General features: G+C 40.6%; 1 protein-coding gene across 2 annotated transcripts in view; it reads left to right on the top strand.

Moving 5' to 3' along the window:
* Window positions 1-3,019: 3,019 nt before the first annotated feature.
* LOC121296345 (netrin-1-like) overlaps window positions 3,020-20,040 on the top strand; it is a 67,180-nt gene continuing 50,159 nt past the window's right edge. The window contains exons 1-2 of one of the 2 annotated variants that reach the window (XM_041221798.1): window positions 3,020-3,380; window positions 3,813-4,875. In XM_041221798.1, coding sequence (XP_041077732.1) covers window positions 3,861-4,875 — 1,015 coding nt within the window. In that variant the 5' untranslated portion in view covers window positions 3,020-3,380; window positions 3,813-3,860. The remainder of the gene's footprint in view (window positions 3,381-3,812; window positions 4,876-20,040) is intronic. The other variant, XM_041221797.1, reaches the window with a different exon arrangement.

A 20,040-nucleotide genomic window follows, 5' to 3' on the forward strand; every position in this document is an offset into this window, starting at 1 on the left:
GTATCTACAGGCGTGCATAGACCATTCAAATCACTCTGATATTAACTGTGCAATATCTACAGGCGTGCATAGACCATTCAAATCACTCTGATATTAACTATAATATCTACAGGCGTGCATAGACTATTCAAATCATTCTGATATTAACTATAATATCTACAGGCGAGCATAGACCATTCAAATCACTGTGATATTAACTGTGCAGTATCTACAGGCTAGCATAGACCATTCAAATCACTCTGATATTAACTGTGCAATATCTACATGCATGCATAAACCATTCTAATCATTGTGATATTAACTGTGCAATATCTACAGGCGTGCATAGACCATTCAAATCACTCTGATATTCACTGTGCAGTATCTACAGGCGTGAATAGACCATTCTAATCATTGTGATATTAACTGTGCAATATCTACAGGCGTGCATAGACCATTCAAATCACTCTGATATTCACTGTGCAGTATCTACAGGCGTGAATAGACCATTCAAATCACTCTGATATTAACTGTGCAGTATCTACAGGTGTGCATAGACCATTCAAATCACTCTGATATTAACTGTGCAGTATCTACAGGCATGCATAGACCATTCAAATCACTCTGATATTAACTGTGCAATATCTACAGGCGTGCATAGACCATTCAAATCACTCTGATATTAACTGTGCAATATCTACAGGCGTGCATAGACCATTCAAATCACTCTGATATTAACTGTGCAATATCTACAGGCATGCATAGACCATTCAAATCACTGTGATATTAACTGTGCAATATCTACAGGTGTGCAAAGACCATTCAAATCACTGTGATATTAACTGTGCAATATCTACAGGCGAGCATAGACCATTCAAATCACTCTGATATTAGCTATAATATCTACAGGCGTGCATAGACTATTCAAATCACTCTGATATTAACTATAATATCTACAGGCAAGCATAGACCATTCAAATCACTCTGATATTAGCTATAATATCTACAGGCGTGCATAGACTATTCAAATCACTCTGATATTAACTATAATATCTACAGGCGAGCATAGACCATTCAAATCACTCTGATATTAACTGTGCAGTATCTACAGGTTAGCATAGACCATTCAAATCACTCTGATATTAACTGTGCAATATCTACAAGCATGCATAGACCATTCAAATCACTCTGATATTAACTGTGCAATATCTACAGGCATGCATAGACCATTCAAATCACTCTGATATTAACTGTGCAATATCTACAGGCGTGCATAGACCATTCAAATCACTGTGATATTAACTGTGCAATATCTACAGGCGTGCATAGACCATTCAAATCACTGTGATATTAACTGTGCAATATCTACAGGCGTGAATAGACCATTCAAATCACTCTGATATTAACTATAATATCTACAGGCGTGCACAGACCATTCAAATCACTCTGATATTAGCTATAATATCTACAGGCGTGAATAGACCATTCAAATCACTCTGATATTAACTATAATATCTACAGGCGTGCACAGACCATTCAAATCACTCTGATATTAGCTATAATATCTACAGGCGTGCATAGACTATTCAAATCACTGTGATATTAAGATTTCAAAGCAAACTCTGATACTTTTAAAGCTGAGTGAAAAGTGTATAGACTCACTACTCATTTGTCAATTTGTTTTTGTCACAATTTATTTAACGCACGCATGGGTAAAAAAAAAAAAAAAAAACGGTGCTAATTGGCGGTAAGTTAGATCATTAAATCGTTTCCAGAAGCACTGTGACAATTAAATAATCAGGTTTCTTCAAATACTTGACACGACTGCTTGCGTTCTTATTGAAATGTGTGGGGGGGGGGGGGGAGGGGGGGGGCCTTTTGATAAAATGCTTATTTGTGTCAATTCAGAATGGATTTGTGGTTTAGTGAAAGTGGTATTGAAAGCAGCGAGACTCGGGTGTGTCAGGGATTGATTTATAACACGTTCCTTGAATAACCCAACACGTCTGGGCGACCCTGCTACTTATTAACGAGTTCTGACATAGGCGTTCCCAAACTAAATTAAATTCAATCTGCACTTCACTAGCAGAAATATGCTTAGATGTCCCACGTTCCAATCATAATTACGCCAAATATGTGCTGTTCAAGTAATGAATTCAGTATGTGGTCTGTGTACAGCCAGCGCAGTTTGAATGTTAAACAGACGAGGGTCCAAAGGCATCCGCTAGTATATTAATTCAGCACCCAACTAAAATTTCTATATCCTGTCAAGCCATCATTCTGCATAGAAAAGGGCTTTCCACACACACACACACACACACACACACACACACACACACACACACACACACATATATATATATATATATATATATATATATATATATATATATATATATATATATATATATATCAATAAAACCAGAACCAAAGATCTGTGATTATGGATAATAATATAATTGAGGGGGAAAAAAGTATTTATCTAAACACAATTACCAATTATAATTTGTGCTGTTTATCAATGAGAATAATGGACAGAAATTCGCAACCACGTGCAGTTTCTAAATCACAGTTTATATACTGTGATTTCAATACAAGGAATGGTGTCACATTTTATACTTATTGTTAATAAATAAATAAATAAATAACACTTTTTAAATATCTGATCTTATCAACACGACATCTGATTAAACTGCTCTCTGCCTGGCGAAGGTGATTTTTTTGATTTTCAAAATGCATGCGAACACAAATCTGCACCCTGAACTGCATATACAACGCCTGAAGCAATAGAAAGTAATTTAAGCAACTCTCGTTAATGAGGACTGGAACGTATTTGTTACACCTTCTGTAAAATGCATTGCATTTGGGTGAAGAAGCTGTTCCCTGAATTGTGCCAGTATATACAGATCTGTTGCTTGTGTGAATCGAATGCCTGCCCCCTCTGTTGATGAACCGCCAGTGGATGTCGTTGTTTGCTCCTTGCTGCGTGTTGAGAATGTCAGTCCTCAAGATGACCTCAAGCTCACTGGAAGCTGGGCTCGTCCTTCACTTTCTATAGAGAGACACCAAGAGCAGCAGGCACACCAGAGAGGCAGCGAGACGCTGGGAGACACCAACTTTGGGATTGTGCACATCTGGGTTTATTGAAACAAAACCACAATTTTTGTGTTTAGTATTAAATATAAATATATAATTTTTTTTATATATATATTATATTATATATAAATATAAATGTAATTCAACCTGTGCCATCCCAGCGGGAAAAAGAAACACCACCACGGGCTTTAAATATATATATATATAGATAGATATAGTTATTTCTTAACTTAGTTTGAATTACTTTTTGCTGTGTTGGGCTGTTGTACAGAGGTACAGTGTCCTATGAGGAGTTCCAATACCTTGTAAGAATGTTTAACTCATTTTGTATCTGAATTGAAGTGTGTGTGTGTGTGTGTGTGTGTGTGTGTGTGTGTGTGTGTGTGTGTGTGTGTGTGTGTGTGTGTGTGTGTGTGTGTTTAAAGCTATATGATAAGGATGTCCTGTGGGAAAGGCTTGAGCAAGCTATCATTAAGAAGTTTACATGACCGTTCTAAGATTGATTTCTGTGTTAGTGATGTTCTTTGGTAACAGTGGTGGAAACGATTGATACTTTACTGCACAAAGTGTGGCGGTATCACCGCTTTTATTTCTATTATACCGTTCTATATTCCATTGTCACTTTTTATTTTTAAAGCATGTGTTTATTCTAGTATCTTATTTATAGCACGTATCTGCGGTTATAAAGTAGCTTTTAAAAGTATAAAGCATGTTTTATTTTTCTCTCCCCTCTACAGGTAACGGCTGTTAATTTCAGCGCAAAGACACACGCCCCAAGGATTACAATGCTAAAGTTTTGGGGGGTTTTGGTCACTGTTGCGGCTCTATCCTTGTTGGTGGAAGAGGTTACTGGTGGTTATGGGATGAGCATGTTTGCTGCTCAGACCTCCCCGCCGGATCCGTGTTACGATGAGAACGGCAACCCAAGAAGATGCATCCCTGACTTTGTCAACTCCGCGTTCGGCAAGGAGGTGCGGGTCTCCAGCACCTGTGGCAAGCCACCGGCGCGGTACTGCGTGGTGACCGAGAAAGCAGAGGAGAAGTCCAGGAACTGTCACATCTGCGACGCCGGAGACCCCAAGAAGTGTCACCCGCCAGCCTACCTGACAGATCTGAACAACCCTCACAACCTCACCTGCTGGCAGTCAGAAAATTATCTCCAGTACCCGCAGAATGTCACCTTGACTCTGTCCCTCGGCAAAAAATTCGAGGTCACCTACGTGAGCCTGCAGTTTTGCTCGCCCAGACCCGAATCCATGGCCATCTACAAGTCTATGGACTACGGCAAATCGTGGGTCCCGTTCCAGTTCTACTCGACTCAGTGCAGAAAGATGTATAACAAGCCCAGCAAAGCGGCAATCACTAAGCAAAACGAACAGGAGGCGATCTGCACCGACTCCCACACCGACATGCATCCGCTCTCCGGGGGACTTATAGCCTTCAGCACCTTAGATGGTAGACCCTCGGCTCACGACTTTGACAATTCGCCCGTTCTTCAGGACTGGGTGACCGCCACTGACATCAAGGTGGCATTTAGCCGCCTGCACACTTTTGGGGACGAGAACGAGGACGATTCGGAGCTGGCTCGGGACTCCTATTTTTACGCGGTGTCAGACCTACAGGTCGGGGGGCGCTGCAAGTGCAGTGGCCACGCTTCCAGGTGCGTAAAGGACAGGAATGACGATTTGGTTTGCGAGTGCAAGCACAATACTGCAGGGCCGGAGTGTGACCGATGCAAACCATTCCACTATGACAGACCGTGGCAACGCGCAACAGCCAGGGAGGCAAATGAATGTGTGGGTAAGTTAAATATATATGTTTTATTTTTACTTATCACAAGACATGATTTGTAATTCACTTGTTCATACAGATAGGGTATCTTGATACACATTTGAAATATGCTGCACGTGTCTTGGTTTGTACTAGTATTACCAAATACCAAATACCAAAAATACTAACCTATAATCGTTTATTAGTGATGTAGCGCAATGTTATGTCTTATGTTGTAATCTGGGTGTATGACAGAAAAGAAAGTTCCTCTGATCGTTCTATAGAACCATTGGTACTATATGCAAGGGGTTCCAAAGCTTCCAATCAGGCATTCCTAATATGAAGAATCTACTTGTTGAACCCTTATTGTTCTATTGTGTGTTCTTTGTAGAACCCAAACAAAATAAGGGCACCAGAGAAAGCACGAAAGATTGGTATAGAAGTTCTACATTGTTCTATAGAACGTGTATTCTGAATCTGAATAGAATGTTTTGCCATTTTGACACATGGAACTAATGTGGACAGCATGGAACCTGCAAACCCACCAGATGCCCGCCATATCAAATATGTTGGTTTTGCACTAATTAATTAATTGCGGGATCAAGCCTATAGGGGGCGGGCAACTTTTGTCAACTGCGTTAGAGTTTTTAGATCCCAGGGTTTTCTGGCTGTATACAAATAATTACATGTTAAAACGATACCAGTGCATATGTCTAATCTCATAACAAATTAGTCACTGCCTTTGTAACACAGATAATTATTTGTAATGATCCTCGTTTTTTACCCTTAATATGTCACAATAAAGGGTCCTGTAAAGATCTGCATTTGCAATCTAATTGTGGGAGTATGCACCTGAATGCACAGGTTTCATGCAACTTTTGGATCCTTTATAATTCACTGAAAAGTATAAGTAACTGTAGCCTTAAGAGTATGGATCGCGCAAGCTGATATGAATTATTTTAATTATCTATCGATGTCGCTTTAACGTGATTTACTCTTGTTTATTTTATTTATTTTGTTTATTTTAATTTTTTATGAGCCACTTTTAAAGAAAATATGTATTTATGTTGATTGCAAACTGAAACATTCTTAAAAGACCACAGATACCGTTATGTGACAAGAATGCTTAGCAGAAAAAAGAACACAAATACTATATATAGCATTACAGAACATATCATATGCAAGTAAGGATTTGTATTGAAATATTCTTAATAAGTCAGGAGGACATTGGTTCATTTTCATGAACTAATGGAGCTCAATCGCTAAGGATTGTAAAAGATAAGAACATTGGAATCTTTGGTAACGCTTTATATTGCGTGGCATAAATTAATATTAAATAGATGTGCAATTGCATATTAAAATAATGTTAAATTAATATTTAATAGATATGCAATTGATATCAAACTTATGTTCAATTATTCCTTGTTACTTTCCATTAACATTTAAGTCAGATGAACTGTATTTTCAATTAAAAACATGTAAACAATGGGAAATTATTACATATTTTCAAGGGTAACAAAACATAATATAAATGGACGTGATATGCAATTACATTTTCAATCAACATTTGGTTAACATTTAGCAAGAAACCAGCTATTGCATATTTATTAAATATTAATTTAACGTTAATTTAATATGCAATTGCATATCTATTTAATATTAATTTATGCCACGCAATATAAAGCGTTACCGAATCCTTTAATAAGGTGTGCAGAAAACAACGCATCAAGTCTAGCAAGAGGACATTGGGGAATACTGTTAAGCAACTAAGTAACATGCAAACTTATTGCAAAGCATACAAGAAGCAAAGAAACGTGTGTTACATAAACCAGATTGGAATTTCAAGGTAATACATGTCTGAATCACATCTAAAGCAAAACTTGTATATGTTGTAACTTATGGGTGGGGGAAACACACAGCCATCATCACGATGAAAAAAAAAGGAATTTTACCATGCCAGCCCTGAAAAATGTATTTCCTTTATTCTTAAAATCAACGAATTAGATCGCATATCAATATTTGGTTTTGGTTTTGGTTTCATGTGGTCTGTTTAATGGGTTCAGCATGAAATCAAATGGTTCAGAACCTTCAGGAGTTTTCATCATTCAAAGTAAGTTGGGTACTCTTAATTAATGCGCAAGCGCAGTGGATCCCAAACCAACAACAGTGTGTTCACATATATATATATATATATATATATATATATATATATATATATATATATATATATATATATATATATATATATATAGCTTCTAAGAGTGCGGGATGCAAGTCTTTGTCTATCAGAAGATTCGCATTGAAAGTGTTCTTTAAGTGTGCAAACACTGCAGCCTGTGGTTTATCTGGGCGAATTCTAAAACAGCTGGACACGAGTCGCTGCTGTGAATCTCATTAACACCTACAAAAAGAGAGAGAGAGAGAGAGAGAGAGAGAGAGAGAGAGAGAGAGAGAGAGAGAGAGAGAGAGAGAGTGTACAGGACTGTGAAAATACAAGCAGCCAAATGACTGTATCCCTCTTTACCATATAGCCATCATTCTTCTAGATGTGTTTCCTGCACTTGTCAGAAAGTTAGTGAAGTCCGCGTAAGCCTGACCTATGGCACGACGAGCTGAGATTAAATATTGGAACTGATTATTATCTGTAGTCGCTATGTGGGGTGATGTCATGCTTGTGTTGCATGCTTTGGGTAAGAATTACATACCCCATCCACTCCCCCCTCAACATGCTGTCTCGGTTGGGAATTCAGTTATGTTCAGTGCAAATAAACATAGGCTATATATTAAGCAATGTGTCATAATCATATACTTTTAGGCGTAGAGCTACAAAAAACGTATCGGTTACAGTTATTCTTATGCCCTTTGAGGTTTGTGTCTCTTATCCATTTTAATAGGACGTATCAAGAAATGCTTAAGCAGTGTTTACGCACGGCTATAAGGGCAGTGCTTGGCAACACTAGGCTGGGTATATATAGGGTCCTCTGGGATCCAAACGGGTCATTTATGTGAAATTAAGCTTTTCAGAACGAACAGAAAAGCCCACTGGGACAAGCCATTTTCAGCATGATATATATTTAGGGCAGCTGGTGTAACTCTGAACACAAAACCTGCATTCCCGTGCTCGCAGAAATCGATCAATCAACCCGTCAGCCAATCAGCCAATAAACCATTCTGCGTCAGAGCATTCGTGTTTCAGACAAGCAATATGAGCTAAAAAGGAGTAAACACATCGATAATAAAAATGAACGTGGTTCGACGTAGGCTATGTCGTTTTAACAGACGAGGCTGTGTGACCCTGGAAGGTGTAACACTCTGATATTGAAAAGGTGCTGCGCCGCTACAGTTACAAAGGGGTTTGTAACCAGGTGTATCAGCCAAGCAACACAATTTATTCCCTTTATTCCAACCGTGCATATTCTGATTTTCTGGTATGTTCAGTATATATTCTTATATAGAGGTGTGTTCTTCGACATGCAGGCAGGCTGCAGTGAAGTCAAACAAAAATGCAAAATAATAATAATAATAATAATAATAATAATAATAATAATAATAATAGGTTCATGTATTCTACTGAACTAGTTGCATCCAGAAAATCAGCATTCGCTTTGAATATGTTGTGTTGTAATTTTCAAAAGACCCCATAGTACCTGAGATTTTATTCGTCTTTTTCTGCTAGGATATTGTTGCGGTGGGTGTGAGGGTCTGCTAGGATATTGTTGCGGCGGGTGTGAGGGTCTGCTAGGATATTGTTGCGGAGGTGTAAGGGTCTGCTAGGATATTGTTGTGGCGGTGTGAGGGTCTGCTAGGATATTGTTGCGGAGGTGTGAGGGTCTTCTAGGATATTGTTGCGGTGGGTGTGAGGGTCTGCTAGGATATTGTTGCGGAGGTGTGAGGGTCTGCTAGGATATTGTTGCGGAGGTGTGAGGGTCTTCTAGGATATTGTTGCGGAGGTGTGAGGGTCTTCTAGGATATTGTTGCGGAGGTGTGAGGGTCTGCTAGGATATTGTTGCGGAGGTGTGAGGGTCTGCTAGGATATTGTTGCGGAGGTGTGAGGGTCTGCTAGGATATTGTTGCGGAGGTGTGAGGGTCTTCTAGGATATTGTTGCGGAGGTGTGAGGGTCTTCTAGGATATTGTTGCGGAGGTGTGAGGGTCTTCTAGGATATTGTTGCGGAGGTGTGAGGGTCTGCTAGGATATTGTTGCGGAGGTGTGAGGGTCTGCTAGGATATTGTTGCGGCGGGTGTGAGGGTCTGCTAGGATATTGTTGCGGAGGTGTGAGGGTCTTCTAGGATATTGTTGCGGAGGTGTGAGGGTCTTCTAGGATATTGTTGCGGAGGTGTGAGGGTCTGCTAGGATATTGTTGCGGAGGTGTGAGGGTCTTCTAGGATATTGTTGCGGAGGTGTGAGGGTCTGCTAGGATATTGTTGCGGAGGTGTGAGGGTCTTCTAGGATATTGTTGCGGAGGTGTGAGGGTCTTCTAGGATATTGTTGCGGAGGTGTGAGGGTCTTCTAGGATATTGTTGCGGCGGGTGTGAGGGTCTGCTAGGATATTGTTGCGGAGGTGTGAGGGTCTGCTAGGATATTGTTGCGGCGGGTGTGAGGGTCTGCTAGGATATTGTTGCGGAGGTGTGAGGGTCTGCTAGGATATTGTTGCGGAGGTGTGAGGGTCTTCTAGGATATTGTTGCGGCGGGTGTGAGGGTCTGCTAGGATATTGTTGCGGCGGGTGTGAGGGTCTGCTAGGATATTGTTGCGGAGGTGTGAGGGTCTGCTAGGATATTGTTGCGGTGGGTGTGAGGGTCTGCTAGGATATTGTTGCGGAGGTGTGAGGGTCTGCTAGGATATTGTTGCGGAGGTGTGAGGGTCTTCTAGGATATTGTTGCGGAGGTGTGAGGGTCTTCTAGGATATTGTTGCGGAGGTGTGAGGGTCTTCTAGGATATTGTTGCGGAGGTGTGAGGGTCTTCTAGGATATTGTTGCGGAGGTGTGAGGGTCTTCTAGGATATTGTTGCGGAGGTGTGAGGGTCTTCTAGGATATTGTTGCGGAGGTGTGAGGGTCTTCTAGGATATTGTTGCGGAGGTGTGAGGGTCTGCTAGGATATTGTTGCGGTGGGTGTGAGGGTCTGCTAGGATATTGTTGCGGAGGTGTGAGGGTCTGCTAGGATATTGTTGCGGCGGGTGTGAGGGTCTGCTAGGATATTGTTGCGGAGGTGTGAGGGTCTGCTAGGATATTGTTGCGGAGGTGTGAGGGTCTGCTAGGATATTGTTGCGGCGGGTGTGAGGGTCTGCTAGGATATTGTTGCGGAGGTGTGAGGGTCTGCTAGGATATTGTTGCGGCGGGTGTGAGGGTCTGCTAGGATATTGTTGCGGAGGTGTGAGGGTCTGCTAGGATATTGTTGCGGCGGGTGTGAGGGTCTGCTAGGATATTGTTGCGGAGGTGTGAGGGTCTGCTAGGATATTGTTGCGGCGGGTGTGAGGGTCTGCTAGGATATTGTTGCGGCGGGTGTGAGGGTCTGCTAGGATATTGTTGTGGCGGGTGTGAGGGTCTGCTAGGATATTGTTGCGGAGGTGTGAGGGTCTGCTAGGATATTGTTGCGGAGGTGTGAGGGTCTGCTAGGATATTGTTGCGGAGGTGTGAGGGTCTGCTAGGATATTGTTGCGGAGGTGTGAGGGTCTTCTAGGATATTGTTGCGGAGGTGTGAGGGTCTTCTAGGATATTGTTGCGGAGGTGTGAGGGTCTGCTAGGATATTGTTGCGGCGGGTGTGAGGGTCTGCTAGGATATTGTTGCGGAGGTGTGAGGGTCTGCTAGGATATTGTTGCGGAGGTGTGAGGGTCTGCTAGGATATTGTTGCGGAGGTGTGAGGGTCTGCTAGGATATTGTTGCGGTGGGTGTGAGGGTCTGCTAGGATATTGTTGCGGCGGGTGTGAGGGTCTGCTAGGATATTGTTGCGGAGGTGTGAGGGTCTGCTAGGATATTGTTGCGGCGGGTGTGAGGGTCTGCTAGGATATTGTTTTCTCTGTAATCAGTTGCGATAGCTGAGGTTTTCCCTTACACTTGGCACGCTGATAAAAGAAAAAAAAACGAACACACAAGCACCAACCTGGAGCAAAGCAAACAGAGGCTTTTTACACATTATTTTGCCTCTGGAAACTTATCTGCAAACGTCAAATAAAGACAGCCACAGATAATAATGTTTTATCGCCAGATGCCTTTCGCGTTGTGTCTTTGGGACAATTTTGAAGGTCGTCGCTCCTTCAGCATTGGTGGTGATGTGCACTGTGGTTTGGGTTCCTTTGAAGTGGTGGTTCGGAAAAAGAAAGCCAGATTTGCTGCTTTATTCCCTCTTGTGTCTCATAGGAGGTCCTTTCTTCCTTGTACAAGCAAGGTGTGCCCTATAGGCAAATTAATTTTTTTTTAATCTATCTATCTATCTATCTATCTATCTATCTATCTATCTATCTATCTATCTATCTATCGATCGATCGCTCGATCAATCTATCCCGAGCATCAAAATAAACTTATCACTATTATAACAAAAGGTATATAAATGATGCATTGACGAAATGCTTTTATTTTCTTTTTAATCACGCGATCATTCATCCTTGACCATGACACGCTTGAGTGACTATGACTGAAGCATACGCACTTAATCACCTAATTAGTGAGACAGTTGATTGGAATCTGGATATGGAGTGATTTCAGCTGTTGAATTGTAAGCTTGAATAAAAGCAATAAAGAATACCACAAAAATAAAAAATATGCCACGTCTCTCAAGAGCAACACCTTCGTGCAATCGGCTTTGTTGGAGGTTGGACTAGGACAGCATACTGTGGCTCAACGTCTTGGGTGCTCACAGCCAGCAGTTTCAAACTTAGCGAGACGATATAACCAGACACACTCTGTCAATGACAGGCCACGAACTGGGAGACCAAGAGTCACAACACCTGTCCAAGATCAACAGATCATTCTGCAGCATCTTCATCATGTCAGTTGTTAATCTAGTGAATTTTATCCAAATATAAGTGATAAGTTTCTTTTGATGCTCAAATATAAGTGATACGTTTCTTTTTTCTTTATTGTTTTTTACTATGAAAATATCAGGGAAGCTTCTTTTTAAAGCTTACAATGAATGAAATTATATATGTTTTTAAACGGTTATTTATACATCCTAAGAAATCCCATATCATCTGACAGTCCTTCATGGTCTGTTTGTTGTATCTTGACACCTAGCTGACTGTATTTAAAAAAATAAAATAAAAAACTCTACTTGAAAGATTTCAGCATGAACAGCTAATGTATGTCAAAGATAAACCCTAAGGCATTCATAATCTTCTTGGGTTAATACTTAGAGAAAGTTTTAAAATACCTCTCAGACACATAGAAAGGCAGGCAGTTGTAAGATACTAGAAAATGTAGCAATTCAGCACTCTTTTACTTTTTTGATAACCCTATAATTCTTCATACATTGTTATACATTGTAGTTCTGATATTGAATTGAATTTATTTTTATTGTGTGGTTTGTATCAGATGACTTGCATTGGATGGAAATGATGTCATGTTAAATGAGTAAATTATAGTTGTAGTTAGCTGTAGCATTTAGCTGCATGCTACTGTAGATAGGGTGCTGTGCAAGAAACAAACTGATTTTCACCCACTCAAGATCAGAGCTCACTCATGGTAAAACCACTCATGGATAGCTGCTTAGGTCTCAAGTGGAGTGGATATCTGTTGTGTTGTATAGCACCCTATATGATGTTTTCTCTTTATATCTATATCTATGTGGTAAGGCAAGGCATAGTATAAGCATGGTTGAAGCAGAATTAGCACAGTGAACAATGTAAGGGACAGCGGTGGAACTCAGTACAGCTGCCATTCCACTCTATGTTAATCCTGCTGGTGTCTTATTTAATCTCCTTTATTACTATCGCAATGCTACAAGTTCTATAGTATTAAGATCCGCTACTTTTTCAATCATGTTTGCCTGTCTTGAATATGTCATGAGACAGTTTTTTTAATACGTTTTAATAGTCATGTTATGTGAAATGGTTTAGCAGTTTATCATTACCCTAGTTGCCCGGAATGCATGTGTGGTTTTTTTTTTTACAAAAGATTGTCACTTGCTGCATCCATCTTGCTGTCAGCGGGTTGGCCTTTTGCAACACATTCTTTCTCTTGTTTTGTGTGCAGTGTCATCAGACAAGGTACCAAAACGAAGGGACTCATTCTGCTCTGCAAAAGAAAGCTTTTCAAACCCTGGAATAAAGTGTTCCCTGCCACCGCTCAGAGTGAAGGCAGACACAGGGAGGGATTGCTTGTTGGATTGTGCTGTGGATCCCAGGCATGCTAGAGGAGTTTGACTTGGATAGGGGATGTGGGCAACTGTCTGTGACCCTAAACCAGTTCTAATCCCAGTCACATCTCGTCCAAAGGAAGGACAAACGCCTTTTGTTTAAACTCCCATTATAAATTCCTTCCACCCAAAGTTTACGCATTTTAGTTGTTTCCAAAACAGCCTCACAGACAGATCGTTGAATGCTTCACCCGCCCGAATGTTTATTATTAAGATAACATGGATACCCAGATGGGGGTGGCCGTTTGTGGGGTTGATCTCCAGATTGAGGTTCACTCTACTAGCGGCAATTCGTTAATAATCCCTCACGTGTTTCGACTGTAAATCCTATGCAACCTGTCCAGAGAGTGTATTTTAAAAAATAATATTAATAATAATGAACGGTAAAGGATCTGTGTAAGTGTGCCAAAGCGTTTGACAGTGGCAGTAAAGGTGGTTGGTCTGAAAATACTGTTCTACCTGTTAATGTACAGAGGCTAATGCAGTACATGCAAATTAGTGGGGAAACAGCCTCTTGAAGTACAGTCCTATTTAAACACTGCATGCATTGCACTGCAGCTGGGGTCAAATGATCTGGCAAAAGACAGACCATACAATGCATGCACAGTGCAATAAACATTGCTCTCAGCAAGGCACAACAAAACACAATACCCATGTTTTGAATTCAATGCGTCCTCTTTAAGTGCACTTTGTTGATTAGACATTGAATTTCCAAGAAGCCACATATCCCATTATTATATAAAATAGCCATCCAGGCAGGAATATTACATTGATCTGGACAGACAGACATGAGCCTGCTAATGCAATGACGGTGCGCTTAAAAGATAAGGTTGGTTCTCCATACAATTCGATTAGGAAAGATTGGTTGAGCCTGCTTTCAAGGCCTGTGCTGAGAAGCAATAAGGGGGGGGGGGGCTTAACAATGAGGAGTTTCAAGTGTCAAAGCAGGAACAGTGAGGTCATTGCTCTACATTGTAAAATGCAATTATACATTTTTTTTTTATAGCCTTTAGAATTATTTGAAATAGGACTGTTGCCACCAAGATCATTAAGATGGAGAACAGTTGCCATTCTTTTATGTAGTGATTTTTTTTTTCAACAAAAAAATATATATAATGAAATTGCCCCATAAAGTCAGGTTACTCTTTTGATCTTTGCAAGGCTTTGTTTGCTTTTTGGATGATAAATGTTAAGAGCAAAGAGAAACTGCAAGGCTAGGTGTGTGCATTATGACACTGGGTTCCAGATCAATATATAGAAATTGTCACTCTGCAGCTCCATACACCTGCAGTTCACAGAGGGCTCAGCACAATTTCCTTATTTTAAAGGTCACCTGAGTTAAGCTTTTCTTGTGGTCAAAAGTACAGCATCGATTAGCTACAAAATGATAACATTTACTAGAGATACCAAAATGAAAGGATTACTTTGACTGAGCCAAGGATTCTTGTAGTTCTTTACAAGCCTGGATTCAATTCAAATGTAAGCATTGTTATTGTCATAACTGTTTTGTTTTTCTGTTTACCTTGCCTTGGTGGATAGAGTAGGTTGGTAGTTTACTGCCAAACCTTTGACTTTCTGACTGATAGCAGCCTATGAAGCTATCAACCTAGACTGTTATAGTGTACTGATACTAAAAGGTGCAGATGTATAACAGTTCGAAAACAATGCTTTACCGTAAACTTCCAAAATATTTACCGCAAATGGGTATTGATGGCAAGCCAGCTATTGAGACTCACCACTGTCAGCCTGTTTTACTTGCTCTAGGCTGATTTTTGACAGTGGGAAAGAGATTCTTCCCATCTCCTTTGGTGTGGTCTTTGTCTGTTTCAGATTTGTGTAGTAAAGTTGTGTCTTAGCAGTGGGTTGCTTGCAAACTGTGCTTGGGGTCCAAATCCTTGTGAGCAGGATTTTACCTGAACTGCTGACAAGCTTAGTCCTTGCTAATGAAGCTAACCGAACTCAAGTCTTGAAGGATCCCTCTTATTCACCATCAACAATGTAATCCTGTACCCTCCCCACTCTCTGTGTAAAACTCTCCAAGGAAACAGTGTCCTTTTTGTATTACCAGGACCAGAAATGAATGCCGTATCCTAAGTGCAGTCTCACCAGTGCAACCTACAAACCTCATCATAACCTCCTTCGATTTATGCTCTACACTTTTGATTATATAACCAAGCTGAAATACTGATTTTTATCCAAAATCAAAATATGTGGAAATCCCAATCTGCAATTGTAAACGGACAGATTTGAACGGACCTCCGCTGCACAGAGGTGGTCAATCCAGGCAGGGCTGTGTGCTTTTAAAATGTACCATAGTCACAAAGTCCTGCCAACCTTTTACAAGTTGAAACAACATAAAATGAATACTTTGGAGAAATGTGAAGGATTTAGGCGCCATTGTTTTTGCAGATTTCAACTTTGAAGCAAACCATCCACTTGGAATTTCTCGGTTCATTTCAATAATAGCAGAAAAACAACAGTGCAAGTTCCAGCTCTTGCCTAAGCCATGGGCTGCGTTACTCTCTTTTATTGTAGGAGACTTGGCGTTACGCACACCACTTTTGGCATGGCTCTAGCGGGCATGCTCACCCGTGCCAGCGGCTGTTTTGATATTTATTTCCTTTCCATTTTGACAAATGAAGGCGGCGTGCTATAACCCAATGACACAAGTTCAGCCTGGTTAATGTTTAAGTGTTGCAACATTATTACAAAAGCCGTAATTAAGGGAAACGCTCCTCTTCAAAGGCGGTATAAACTATCTCGCCTGAAAAAAAAGGAGAAACATTGCAGGGGGCTGACCGACAGAAAGTGCTGCACTTTGCCCTGTGCATTCCCCCAGAATCAACAGTGCAAACACAGGCACAAACATGCATTCAGACAGAAAGGGCTGAGCAGACACAGCAGCTTGCATATCAGTTCCTTTAACTTAATTTGTAAACATTGCTTGAATTGTTGACAGTCCTTTAACAATGAAGTAGTTAAGCTCAGTTGTTTTAAAATGTGTCAGCTACCTCTCGAAGACAACTAGTTTGCCTACCGTGTTCACGAGTGCATGTAGTAGGCTGTGTCTTAATTCTGGGCTTACAATAAAACCCATAAGTGGTGAGGCAAAGTGGTTACCAGTGTGCAGCTGCAGGTGATCAATAATCAGACAGATAATAATAATCCAGGTGCAATGTTGTTTTATTTGTATAATCCAATTGTCTGATGGATTATACAATGTCAACAATGTCAACAGGCATACAGCGATGTGTATTCCTCTGTTTTAATCCCCGGGTTGGTCCTGTTTAATAATATACCTGTTCGCTTTCACCCACATGTAACACAGACACAAAAACAAACGCAAGTCCACAGTGCGTGCTCTAGTGCTCATAGTGAAAATACAGTTCTTTAGAGAAACAAGGGGAAGTGTTGTCCAGGTTCGTGCTGGCCTTAAACAACAGCTCCTGGATCGTTTTTAGCAGTCTAACAAAACACAGTGTATTAATAACGACAAACAAAGAAACATTCATGGTATTACAGCACAGTTCTCCTTTCAATTACCTTTTAACCATTTACAAAGGAACAGATCACTTAACTACGTCCCCTTAAATAACGTCAACCCTTACCCTTTGGTTAACGATTGCAACCGCTCCTCCAATCCGCAGCTGCTACCTCGTTTCCCGATGATTTAGTGTACTATAGCTCCACCCCCTTTCTAGATGGCCGACTTCCGCCTAACCCTGGGAATGAATTGTCAGGCATCTTTTCAGAGAATGTTTCAAAGAAAAAAATGATTTTTTTTAATAGTATATAGTTTTATTAGACTGGATAACCAAACTGTCCTTCTGTGACCCCCCCCCCCCCCCCCAATTTAATGTACCAGTATAAGGGTTTGGAGAGTCAAGTTTACCATAGTTCAGGAATGGAAATAAGACTCCCCTTGCACAGATCCATTCCTGGTTTTAAAGCTGGTTCCTCTAACTCTAACAGTGCCAGTAAGCAGTTTACACTTGCCCACGTTGGTATATGTTTAAGCCCACTGCCAAAGGATGTTTACAAAATCCTTCCGTGTGCTGTCCGTAAAGATTTGGTCTGGGTGGGGAAATTTTACAAATGACTCGGGTACAATAATTGACACCCTGAAGCCCATATAAAAAAGCTTGTGGGTTACGCTGCCGTGGAAAGCCAGAATATTGTAATAAAAATATTTATAGAGGGCTACAGTGAAGTGAAAGCGCGTCTGGGTCCGTGTTCTGAGCTCACCTGAGCTGCTCCGGGATCTCCCACGAAATGTGCTGTCATGCAAGTAAGTCCACACTTCTGAAAATGAGGGGGTAAAAAAAAAGTTCTTGATATCTCATGTACTGCTTGGACAAATCAAACAGATTTGAGTCAAGGTGTCTCATACTCTTCATTGTCTTTACTTTAATCAGCAGATATTCAATATTCAATAAATCCATTCATTGACAATTTTACTGCCGTACTGACTTTTCATTGTCAGATTACGGCCTCTGTGCGGCAGTAAAAGTGTCAATGCCCCGGACCAGAAGTTAGTTGGCATTGATGGGTACTCCGTTGTAACCGTTGAGGGAGGACAGCTTTTCATGTTTTGAAATCAATGAATGGATTTATTGAATATCAGCTAATATAGATTTTTAAATGCAATGATGAGTCCAAGTAGTGAGTTTCTTCATACCCCTAGTCTAAGGCTTTTTTTTGTTTGAATTGTATGAAGGGAGAGAGATAATCAGAAGCAGCCAAAATATTTTCCTTTTGTTGGGGTTAAAAAATAAATAAATAAATAAATAAATAAATAAATAAATAAATAAAGTTCTGTGGGGGGGGGGGGCTGACAAACTTGGCTTCAGTTAAAGGATGAGCTAGTTTTCTTTCTAAGAAAAACATACAGGAAATCGTTTTACCCTTTTTTGACATTACTGGGAATGAGTGTAAGGAAGTGAGCCCAGAGTTAAGATAATTAAATTAGTAAATAAACCAAGAAAGGGGAGATTCCAGATCATTTATCTCCAAACCAAGCATCTTCCACACAGGCTTCAAAGCAGCGCATGCAGGAAATAGTGACGTTTGTATATCAAACGTCTCCAAGTACTCTGTTATAAAGCATGCATGATAAAGCAAACCAATCACCATTAAGAACAGAGGTATCCAAAGTTGGCCCTTCCACTCCTGGTCTTTGTTCCAACCCTGTTCTAAATTGTTTAATTAGCTAACGATTCCATGTTACCTGTTAAACCTGGAGTGGAATGGCCCTCCAAGATCGTGATTGGACATCCCTGGTTAAGGGTTTGTCCAAATTCCAGTCTCTTTTTGTGTGCAGGAGTCATCCCATGATTAGAACATGCAGCACAATACGAAAGCTGAAAAAACAACAACAGCACTGCTTTGTTATAGTAATAGCAGTTGATCTGTTTTTGTGAGTCATAATGAGTTAATATGTTGTGTGTAGGGTGTCTCATATATGGAGTCAAGGCAGACAGAACTGCACAAAATAACACAATGCACCAGCTTCTATGTAAGATGTGCAGCTTCAGTCTCTTCTTGTGAGATGTGAGAGCAGACACCATTGAGGGACTGAATTATGTTTCAGCGAATGATACACAGGGCTAATCTAATGCAAATGTATGACATATTTAAAAGCATGCTTGTCTTCTTTATTCTGATTCCCCAAAGCCACAGCGTTTTAATGAAGCATTTTTATGTGGCAGGAGATCCAAACAGAAAGGGGTTCGTTTGAGGGCTTCCAGGTCCCTTTCCGTGGAATCCAGATCACTTTGGAGTTTGATTCATTGCCGAATGCGGCAGGCTGAGATTTTGAGACTCATTAACATGCCATCGTATTGTTAGCAGAGGTCATAAACGGGGCGTTAAACACTGAAAGATAATGTATCATTGTTTTTTTTTTTATTATTATTATTTCGGAGTGATTCTTTTGGCACGAGATGACAAAGCTCCTGCCGTTGAATGCGATGACCTATATATAATTAATGGGTTTTACATCTCATCTGAAGGACAGAGCACAAGGAGCTTAAGTGACATCATAAAAAAACGAATGGTCTTCAACAGTAAAAGGCAAGCTTACCTTAAAAACAGGATAAGCTAAGTCAAGTGAGAACTGATTCATATTAGCCGATGAGCTAAATGGTTGCAAAACATACTTACGTAACTAGAAAATGCACCAAGCGCTAGGATTATGCACAGATTTGAGGAGCTACAGGATGCAGTCAAAGGGTTTTAAGGCTGTCTATCAATATGTAAAGCAACAGGCCGTTAATGGCAATTCACCTGGAGGTAATTCACGCCTCGTTCACCATGCACACTCCAGCCTCTCTCCAGGGGACGACCCTGTTAATGGGAGATCAATAAAAAGAGAAAGAGAAAGCAGGAGGCCATCAATCACCCCGTCGCACCTCTCCGATAGCTGCAGTCGGAGTATTATCCAGGCTGGTGTGACGAGGAGCTGAGACAGGGGGGATTTCCATAGCGGCAGTGTCCTGTTTCCTAATCAACAAGAGAACGGGCTTATAAACACAGACGGGTCTGTTGCATTGTTTTTGTCCTTATTAAAAAAAAATTGTAGGTGCTAGAAAGTCTAAGCAACACAATGTGAACTTTCTTTTGGAAAAGGCAAAGGCAATGTTTCTGAAATAACTTTAATTTGAATGGTATAAAACAAGGCAAAGAAAGTACACAGAATAAACAGATTTATCTATTTGCAACTAAATCCTTTCCAGCTACTTTTAAAGCATTGAAATATTTGTATTCCTTTAGAGAAAACGTGCCTTTAGCTGCATACTGTCCTACCAGTATTAACAGCATGACACAGGATTGAGAGTAAGGTGTCATG

This window comes from Polyodon spathula, chromosome 21 (assembly GCF_017654505.1).
Source record: "Polyodon spathula isolate WHYD16114869_AA chromosome 21, ASM1765450v1, whole genome shotgun sequence".
In the NCBI taxonomy this organism is placed as follows: Eukaryota; Metazoa; Chordata; class Actinopteri; order Acipenseriformes; family Polyodontidae; genus Polyodon; species Polyodon spathula.